This window comes from Phyllobates terribilis, unplaced genomic scaffold (assembly GCF_046119375.1).
Source record: "Phyllobates terribilis strain yellow unplaced genomic scaffold, ASM4611937v1 Scaffold_3__8_contigs__length_932513732, whole genome shotgun sequence".
Taxonomy (NCBI): domain Eukaryota; kingdom Metazoa; phylum Chordata; class Amphibia; order Anura; family Dendrobatidae; genus Phyllobates; species Phyllobates terribilis.
Window position 1 is genome coordinate 926,757,345 of NW_027362763.1, and position 11,138 is coordinate 926,768,482.

The 11,138-nt window shown below is 44.2% G+C and overlaps 1 protein-coding gene across 1 annotated transcript in view; it reads right to left on the reverse strand.

Annotated features, from left to right (window-relative positions):
• Window positions 1-10,081, reverse strand: part of LOC141257813 (pecanex-like protein 2) — a 1,433,759-nt gene extending 1,423,678 nt beyond the window's left edge. Inside the window, exon 1 of the mRNA XM_073672817.1 lies at window positions 9,712-10,081. Coding sequence (XP_073528918.1) covers window positions 9,712-9,864 — 153 coding nt within the window. The 5' untranslated portion in view covers window positions 9,865-10,081. The remainder of the gene's footprint in view (window positions 1-9,711) is intronic.
• Between the last annotated feature and the right edge of the window lie 1,057 nt (window positions 10,082-11,138).

Here is an 11,138-nt window from a genome sequence, read left to right on the forward strand (position 1 = left end):
TGGATAGGGGGAGAAAATTGCCGGGAATGAGGAGGATGCTGTTATGTTCTGCTACCAGAGCTAAGGAAAGAGAGGAGATCTGTCCCTACGATAGAACTCAGCTGAATCCCTACGATGTAACAGGGAACCTGATCCTGCGATCAGACCTGCTAAAGTCCTAAGCTAGTCTGTACGAAGACCTATAGATGTGGGGGAGGAATCCCTACAAGTACTAAGGACTGGGAGGAATATGGGACACCTCCTAACAGAAATAGTAGCAGACAGACGAACAAACAAAATATATAGAACATAGAGGTCTGTAGACCAAGCAAACTAACAGAGCAAGACACAGAGCACAGGCTAGCTAGAAAGTAGATATACAATGAAGTCCAGCAAAGCCAGAAGGGCGGAGCAGGATTAAATAGACCAACAAGGTCATGTGACCAGCAAAGGAAAAAAAACCTAACAGCAAGGTTCTAACAGTACCCCCCCTTCTAAGAGGATCCTCCGGATCCCCTAGGACCAGGCTTATCAGGAAATCTCCTGTGAAACGCTCTGATAAGTCTGGACGCGGAAACATCATCTGACCTCACCCAAGAGTTATCCTCGGGTCCGAAACCTTTCCAGGCCACAAGATACTGCAAACTACCTCTATACCGTCTAGAGTCAAGGATGCGAGAAATTTCATATTCCCCATCCTCCACCACCAGAGGAACAGAGGCAGAGGCGTCACCATCCGACACAACAGCTTTTTTTAACAGAGAGACATGAAAGACCGGATTAATTCTCCAGGAGGTAGGAACCTCCAACCTAACAGCAGATTGGTTGACAACCTGAAGCACCTTAAAGGGCCCTACAAACTTGGGACCCAATTTCTTAGAAGGAATCCTCAACCGCAGATTCCTAGAGGACAACCAAACCATGTCACCAACAGCGAACAAAACCTCCTGTCGTTTCCTATCAAAGTAGTCTTTAGATTTTCTGCTGGCCTCCTGAAGATTACCACGCACATCCGTCCAAACTCTTTCCAAATCACCGGAAAAATTCTCCTCCTCAGGCACGGCAGATCCCAACTTGGAGAACGACCCAAACGACGGATGTCTCCCAGAACAACAAAAAAAAGGCGAACAACCAGCAGAAGAAGATGTATGATTGTTCAGAGCAAATTCGGCAAGTGGCAGAAACTCAGACCACCCCTCTTGATTGTCTGCCACAAAACAACGCAAGAACTGCTCAACATCCTGGTTTTTCCTTTCTGTCTGGCCATTAGATTCAGGATGATATCCGGACGAAAACGACAAATGAATTCCCAACCTGTCACAAAAGGCACGCCAAAAACGAGCCACGAACTGAGGACCCCTATCAGAAACAATGTCAGTAGGAACGCCATGAAGTCTGACAATTTCCTTGACAAAGGCCTTAGCGAGAGTTTTAGCGCAGGGCAGTTTGACGAAGGGAACCAAGTGACACATCTTGCTAAAACGGTCCACGACCACCCAGATGACAGTAAAACCCTCAGAGGGGGGAAGGTCAGTTATAAAGTCCATAGCCAAATGTGTCCAAGGAGCACTGGGGACCTCCAAAGGACAAAGCAACCCCGCAGCAGGAGTATGTGAGGACTTAGATCTAGCACATATAGTACATTGGCGCACCCACTTAATGACTTCCTTCTGCCATCCAGGCCACCAAAAACTGCGACCCACCAGTCTCTTGGTCTCAGAGATTCCGGGATGACCTGCCAACCGAGATTCGTGACACTCAACAAACAAATCTCTCCTAAAGGTCTCAGGCACAAACAACCTCCCATGAGGAGTGTTAGATGGGGCATTCTCCTGAGCTTTAAGAATCTCATCTTCCAAAACGGAGTCTAAAGCAGCTATCACAACACCTTCTTGTAAAATGTTTTCCTCTTTCTCAGCACCGACTATGGGAGAAAAACTGCGAGACAAGGCATCCGCCTTAACATTCTTAGTACCAGGGATGTAAGTAACGGAGAAATTAAACCGCGAGAAAAACAGTGCCCACCTAGCCTGACGGGCATTCAGGCGCTTGGCAGCGTCAAGATATATCAGATTTTTATGATCCGTAAGAACCTGAACGGGAAATTCCGCACCTTCCAAGAAGTGGCGCCAGTGTTCAAATGCGAGTTTAATAGCCAATAATTCCCGATTACCAATATCGTAATTCAATTCAGTCTCCGAAAATTTTTTTGAAAAAAAGGCACAGGGATGTAATCCATCCCCGTTATCCTGAGACAATACTGCGCCAACCCCCACAGAGGAAGCATCAACCTCAACCAAAAACGGCCTAGTAACATCAGGCTGCATAAGGATGGGAGCAGAGGTGAACCTCTCCTTGAGATACACAAAAGCTTCAATGGCCTCAGAAGACCACTGAACCGCATCAGCACCTTTCCTGGTGAGATCAGTCAGAGGTTTGACAATACTAGAAAAAATTTTTATGAACTTTCTATAGTAATTGGCGAAACCCAAAAACCTCTGTATCGATTTCAAACCAATAGGCCTAGGCCATTCCTGCACAGCCTGAACCTTAACCGGATCCATCTCAAAACCTTTGCTGGAGATAATGTAGCCCAAAAAACTAATTCTCTGTACAGCGAACTCACATTTCTCCAGCTTAGCAAAAAGCGAATTGTCCATTAATAACTGTAATACCTCACGCACGCTCCGCCAATGAGACTCCAGATCTGGCGAATAAATCAAAATGTCATCCAAATACACAACCACATTTTTACCGATCAAAGGTCTAAGGATGTCATTAATCAGATTCTGAAAAAATGCAGGAGCATTAGTAAGACCAAAAGGCATAACCAGATTCTCAAAATGACCCACAGGAGTGTTAAAAGCAGTCTTCCATTCATCACCCTCCTTCATGCGCAACAGATTGTATGCCCCCTTAAGGTCAATTTTAGAGAACCACTTGGCCCCCAATAACTGGTTAAACAGATCAGGAATCAATGGCAGTGGGTAAGGATTGCGTACCGTAATTTTGTTAATCTCACGAAAATCCAGACAAGGACGTAAACCGCCGTCCTTTTTTTTTACAAAAAAAAATCCAACCGCCACAGGAGACTTAGAGGGCCTAATGTGACCGGCGGCCAAGCTTGTCTGTATGTATTCCTCCAAAGCCTTCCTCTCAGGAATAGTAAGGTTAAATAAACGACTCTTAGGAAGAGTCGCTCCAGGGACAAATTCAATAGAACAATCATAGTCTCTATGGGGAGGCAAAACCTGCGATTCCTTCTCAGAAAAAACTCTCCAAAAATCCTGAATAGGAACAGGCAATTCTCCCCTATCCAAAGCTGCAATACGCCCGTTACAACACTTGTCATAACATTTATGGCTCCAGGATTTAATTTCACTGGTAGACCAATCCAGTACAGGATTGTGAAATTTTAACCAGGGCAAACCCAATATTACTGGAGAAGGCAAGTTATTCAACACTACCAAATCCAATTTCTCATGGTGAACACCATTAATAGTGAGAGGAAATTCACTGACCTTGAGAGTAATATTCTTCAAAGGGGAGCCATCCACAGAAACCACAGCAATGGGGGATGACAAAGGTTCAGGTTTTAAATTGAGTTTTTCCACGAATCCCCCATCAATTACATTCAGTGTAGACCCGCAATCAACAAACACCCGAAATTCCATTAATTTTTCCTGAGCAATCGTGGAAGCAGCTAAAAATATACCCTTGGAATTTAAACAGGCAATACGGGCGTGACTGACCATTTTTTTTTCTTTCTTCATACGAAGCTCACAGCCTTTAATCAAATGACCAGATTTTCCGCAATAGAAACACAAGCCTTGCGAAAAACGACGGTCTTTTTCTTGAGAGCGAGGTGCCACCGATCCAATCTCCATCGGTTCACCACTGTTAGTACACACATTATCATAACCAGAAACTGACATAGCAGAGGATTTGCTCTCATTAACCCTAGCACGCAGTCTTCTATCCACCCGTATAGCTAATTGCATAGCCTGTTGCAAATCTTCAGGTGTAGGATAAGCAATTAGCAGGTCTTTAACCCTTTCACTGAGTCCAGCAAGAAATAGACTTTTCAGAGCAGAATCGTTCCACCCTGTTTGAGTGGACCAACGACGAAAATGTGTACAATATTTTTCCACATTACCCGATCCTTGTTTTAGACGTCTCAACTCAGTCTCAGCTGATGCGACACGGTCAGGATCATCATATAATAGTCCCAAAGCAGAAAAAAAACTATCCACTGATCTGAAGCATGAATCACTAGGTTGCAAAGAAAAGGCCCACTCCTGAGGCTCTTTGCGCAAAAGTGACATTATGAACCCTACGCGCTGGGATTCATCCCCAGAGGACTTAGGTCTCAAACGAAAATACAATAAGCAAGCATTTTTAAATGAAAAAAATTCTCGGTGTTCACCAAAAAACAAATCCGGCAAACATACCTTAGGCTCCAAGAAATGTGCTCCAGGACAGTTACTCACGTGCTGACGGAGCTCGGCCACCTCCAGAGAGAGTCCCTGCAGGCGATGAGCCAAATCCTGAACCGACACCATGATGGAACAGAAAAATCTTTCCTTAGAGAATTTGCTGGCTGGACTTACTGTTATGTTCTGCTACCAGAGCTAAGGAAAGAGAGGAGATCTGTCCCTACGATAGAACTCAGCTGAATCCCTACGATGTAACAGGGAACCTGATCCTGCGATCAGACCTGCTAAAGTCCTCCCCATTGCTGGGGAGAGCAATGATGGGGCTGGGGAGAGCAGTGATGGGGATGGTGGCGATGGAGAGAGCAATGATGGGGATGGTGGCAATGGGGAGGGCAATGATGGGGCTGGGGAGAGCAGTGATGGTGCTGATGGGGCTGGGGGGAGCAATGATGAGGATGGTGGGGCTGGGGAGAGCAATGATGGGGCTGATGGGTCTGGGGAGAGCAATTATGGGGATGGTGGCGATGGGGAGAGCAATGATGGGGGTGGTGGGGCTGGGGAGAGCAATGATGGGGATGGTGGGGATGGGGAGAGCAATGCTGGGGCTGGGGAAAGCAATGATTGGGAGAGCAATGATGGGGATGGAGAGAGCAATGATGGGGCTGGGGAGAGCAATGAATGGGCTGGGGAGAGCAATGATGGGGTTGGGGAGAGCAATGATGGGGTTGGGGAGAGCAATGATGAGGAGGGGGAGAGCAATGATGGGGATGGTGGGAGAGAGCAATGACAGGTTGCTGGGAGAGAGCAATAACAGGTTGCTGGGAGAGAGCAATGATGGAGGTGCTAGGAGAGAGCAATGACAGGGTGCTGGGACAGGGCAATGATGGCGGTGGTGGGAGAGAGCAATGATGGGGGTGCTAGTAGAGAGCAATGATGGGGGTGCTGGGAGAGAGCAATTATGGGGGTTTCGCTTTGCGTGTACTGTAAAGACTTGCAGATTTTCCGTGTGCACATAGCCTTACAGTTAACTGGGGAGAGTCAGAGAGACTGAATAATTTATATTATTGGCCGATGGAGATTATAGTTAATGAGGCGCACAGTGCTGCTTATCACTTTATATTTTGATTACTAAGTGGCTAATAGTATATTAATGGTGGGGTACATATCTGTATTCAGGGGCACAGTGTGGGGGAGACACATTTACAGTATATATACAATATATGTGACCTTGTTATTTTTAGGGCTGCACTGATCATTATGACAAGACGAGTCGTGCCTGGGAGATGTTGACATGAAGGTCTGACCAGACGGAGAAGAAACAGCAGAAACCGTCTCTGATCAAATGAGACGTCAGCGGTAAGTGCCTGCCCTGGATGTAAATATTATTCTATATCTGCAATGTGTGAATTGGAGTGATAATGTTATCTGTAAATTCTGCATTCTCCACATTTGTGTGAAATGTCTGTGTGCTGCCAGATTTTTTAATCGAATGGTCCACAGACTCGTAGAGTTTTATAGATCCATTCACACATCCATGAAAATCACGGATCTGAGAATGAGATCTGTGAGGGTCAGAGAATGTCCTGTTCTGAACCGATTTTGAGGATCAGAATAGGACATGCTCAATGCGTCAAAACAGGGCAGCACACCGACACTGCACACAGATGCAGGAATGTAGCCAAATTATGTATAGCACAGTCCCTTAATATATAGTGTACTCACTTATTATGTATAGCACTGTCCTTAGTTATATAGTTTCATCTTTTATTATGTATTATGTATAACACCCTCCTTTACGTACCATCCTCTCTAGCTCTAGGGGGGTCACAGTTGGGGGATCCTATAGTGTTGGGATCAGCATACTTTGCCCTGGGAGTTGAGGTGGAGTACAGTAGGGTCATTATACTGCACATGTAGAGGAATTCACCATGGGGGTATCATACTTTGTTTGGGGGACACCTTTGTTGGCATCACACTTAATGGGGCAATGAAAGAGGAATCTAGGACTTCAGCAGGAGGAAAATTACTATATAAAGGATGGAAAGTTGTGAGATCTGCTCTTCTGTGACCCCGACAATTATTTAAATTTTCTTAGAGGGGTGGGGGGAGCCCAATTAGAACTTCTGCTATGGGACCCCATGATTCCTATGTACGCCCCTGCCACCTACAAAGAATGGAGGTCTATAATTTTTACCATAGGTACACTTCAGTGACAGAATCTTAAAAAAAAAAAAAACAGAAAATCAAATTGTACGATTTTTACATAATTAATTTGCATTTTATTGCATGAAATAAGTATTTGATACAATAGAAAAACAGAACTTAATATCTGATACAGAAACCTTTGCTTGCAATTACAGAGGTCCGATGTTTTCTGTAGTTCTTGATCACGTTTGCACACATTTCTGCAGGGATTTTGGTCCACTCCTCCATACAGATCTTCTCTAGATCTGTCAGGTTTTGGGGCTGTCGCTGGGCAACATTGAGTTTCAGCTCCCTCCAAAGATTTTCTATTGGGTTCAAGTCTGGAGACTGGCTAGGCCACTCCAGGACGTTGAAATGCTTCTTACAGAGCCACTCCTTAGTTGCCCTGGCTATGTGTTTCGGGTCATTGTCATGCTGGAAGACCCAGCCACGACCCATCTTCAATGCTCTTACTGAGGGAAGGAGGCTGTTGGCCAAAATTTCGCAATACATGACCCCATCCATCCTCCCTTCAATACGGTGCAGTCTCCCTATCCCTTTAGCAGAAAAACCATCTCAAAAGTATGATGTTTCCCCAACATGCTTCACGGTTGGGACGATGTTCTTGGAGTTGTACTCATCCTTCTTCCTCCAAACACGGCGAGTGGAATTAATATCAAAAAGTTCTATTTTGGTCTCATCTGTGTTAGAATCTATTTTGTTTTCCTATCGGCAATCTTGTTGTGGTTTGCTGGCTTCTAGTCTTTTCCTCTGGTGCTGGGTTTCTTGGTCACGTGATCTCTGCATTCTTTATTACTCAGCACTTGGCTCCCATTCTCCGCTGGACATCAGTGTTGTAACGCTCGTGCTCTGGCTAAGTAGCCTTGTTTAGTTCTTCTTGCTTTGGACTATTGTTATCCTAGGACTTCTTGTTCCACCAGTTTTGTTTCCTTTAATTTTCGTTTCTGCAACTAACTTTTCTGTTAGGAGGTCTCCTGCTTTTGTTCCCAGTCCTTAGATCTTTTAGGGACGCCTTTTCCAGTCCTATAGGTCTTCGTTTGAGTTCAGTGCAGGAGTTTCAGTGGGGCTATTCATAAGGAACAGGGCACCCACCCCAGAGTAGGGTTAAGCTGAGTCTCAGTGCAGGGACAGCTTTTCCCTCCTATCCCTTAGTTCTAAGTTGCAGAACATAACAATCTGACCATGTGATCTTCTCCCATGCCTTCTCTGGAACATCAAGATGGTAATTGGTGAACTTCAAATGGGCTTGGACAAGTGCTGGTGTGACCATGGTGATCTTGCGTGCCCTGCTGGATTTTAATCCATGAGGGCATAGTGTGTTACTAACAGTAATGTTTGAGACTGTGGTCCCAGGTCCTCTCATGTAGTTCTGGGCTGATTCCTGACCTTTCTCAGAACCATCCTTACCCCACGAGGCGAGATCTTGCATGGGGCCCCAGACCGAGGAAGATTGACAGTCATGTATTTCTTCCATTTTCTAATAATTGTGCCAACAGTTGTTGCCTTCTCACCAAGCTGCTTGCCTATTGGCCTGTAGCCCATCCCAGCCTTGTGCAGTTCTACAATTTTGTACCCGGTGTCCTTAGACAGCTCTTTGGTCTTGACCATGGTGGAGAGGCGGGAGTGTGATTGATTGAGTGTGTGGACAGGTGTCTTTTATATAGGTAATGAGTTCAAACAGGTGCAATTAATACAGGTAATGAGTGCATAGTAGGAGGGCTTCTTAAAGAAAAACTAATAGCTCTGTGAGAGCCAGAAATCTTGCTGGTTGGTAGGTGATCAAATAGTTATTTCATGCAATAAAATGCAGTTTAATTATTAAAAATCATACAGTGGGATTTTCTTCTCTTTATTTTTAGATTCTGTTTCTCACAGTTAAAGTGTACCTGCGATGAAAATTACAGACCTCATTCTTTGTAGGTGGGAAAACTTGCAAAATTGGCAGTGTATCAAACACTTATTTTCCCCACTATATATAGCATCTATAGTATTGTATATAATATTTGTATGTGTATTTTAATACAAAAATGAACAATTTAATTAGAGCAACTAAGCGATTAACGTAACTAATTGATCAAATACTTGATGGAGCTACTAATAAATGATCAGTAAAACAATTGCAATCAACCCTAACACTAAGACTAACCCTAATGTTTTATTTTAATTTTAAGAATATAAATATATTAATTATAAATAATCTAATTTATCTAGTGAACTTATTCTATACTAAACACCTACCCTATATTACCCTATATCCTAACTGATAAATTGATGGGATAAACTTTGAAAGGGGGGAATCTGTTGATTTGTTTGTTTTTTTACAGTTTTTGTCCGCAGCACTTGTCACACTGTTTCTCCTCTAATCACTCACGAACAGATGATCAGAGGAGAAACAGTGTTTTATATGAGGCAAATCAACAAACTTTTCCAGCGATTCCTATCATTGGCTAGCATGACGTTGACGTCATCAGGTCCTGAACCAATCAGGTCTCGATGAAGTCAGGGGTCACAGTCAGCGTATAGCACTGGAATCCCGGTGTTGACAAGTATGTGGAGGTCCCGATCTGTGCAAAACCGCAGACCGTAGACAAACGTCCGCACTGCAAAAAACCCGGCAAGCGCCGACATTTATCTACCGCCAGCAGTCGTGAAGTGGTTAATACATTCACACTACGTTACATCTATATGCACACACATTTAATTAAAAACTTGGTGGGAGTGCTACTTTAATGGGTACGTGTTCTATCAGTGAAAAACACACAGGTGATTCACAGACCTCTGAATGAGGCCTAAAGGGTTTAATAAAATAATATATGCAAAACCTGCATTTTCCCCACACATTTATTCTGTTACTGCTAAGGAAATTATAAATCAATGAAAAAAAATCTACAGTAATTCCATCTGGACGGTCTGTGACTTGATACTATGTTTACATGGTACCGGAAGCGAGAAATAAGGACAAACTGCGAAGGATTGTAGCTTCAGTCGAATACAAACATACAAGCAAGGTCTAGATCCAGAAACTCACAATTGCCATAGTATAGGTCATATAAAATAGGTTAAAAGTGTCATAGTTTTATATAATACTTACCAAGTGCATGGCAAGTGGTAACAAGAGCAGGAATATCCACAGATAAAAGTGGCAGATGTTATTAAACTGGCTGTCATGAGGGTCATGGTACCATCCTCCTGTCAATGCTGCCCAGACCCCTTGTCTGAATATCTGCAGGATGTGTGATCCCATCTCCACTGCAAACCGCTCACTAGAAACAACTGGTGAATGACTTCAGAAGAATGAATGAGCTTCTGCAGGGGAGTCACAGTGCGCATTCCCAGGGCATCATGCTTCCTTCCAGCTTGTATTTCATGCAGCAGCTTCCAGAAGCTGCAGCTGATTGCAGATGAAGCATATTCCAGGCGGTGCTGCTGCTATTCTACTGCAGTTACAGGGCTGCATTTTTCAGGATTACCACTAGATGGGTGTCATGGTTATTTTCAGCATGAGTAAAGCAATTGTCCCATGATGACCTCACACCTTCACAAAAAGCTTTGCTTATACATTTCTAATGATTTATGACAGTGCATATCAGAATAAAGTGATGTGTTGGGAACATGAAATACAAAAAAAAATACATTAATATGGTATATGATTACAGAGCATATTGGGATTGCCTGATTGTTATTTATACAAAACAATAAGAGCTTCCCACCATTCATAAATTTAACAAAGAGCTATAGAATTTTGGCCTAAATAATTAGCAAAGTTACAGCAAGGAAACCTGATTAAAATAAGAGCCCATTCAGACGTCCCTGTATCTCAGTCCGATCTTGGACCACAGTGCACAGAGAGGCCGCAGCTCTCCTGACCGAAGCTTATGTTTTGGCTGGGTGCCCACGTAGCGTTTTACAAGCATATATGCTGCGGAATTTCCGCAGCGTAAACGCTTCAAAAACGCTTGGTAATCCGCCCCCCGTGGTCCTCAATGACAAGCCGCACTGTCAATGCCCACGCTGCGTTTTTTTACGCTGCATTTATGCTGCGCGGAAAAATCCGCAGCATGTCATTTAATTTTGCGGAAGCGTGGCGTAATCGCCGCCATTGACTTGCATTGGGCCGCTTCAAATTCGCAAATACGTAAAAATATTTGCGGAATTGAAGCGCATTTGCTGCGGTCTTGTACCTCAGAACCGCAGCAAATAGGAAGTGACCTCACAATTGGGCGTTCCATCAATCCATCCCATGAGCATCCCATAATCCCGGAAGACGAGAATCCCATAATATTCCCGTCTGTCAGGATCATGGCTGCTCATCTGGCATGGTATAAGCGCATGAATCTCAACGTGGGATTCATGATTAGTGTGGTAAGTGTCTGTATGTGTCTGTGTGGTGTGTATGTGGTCTGTATGTGTCTGTGTGGTGTGTATGTGGGGTCTGTGTGTGCGGGTGTCAGCAGGCAGACATAGGCCGACGAGAGACTACTACTCCCATCGGCCTATGTCTGTCCCCAGTCAAACTAG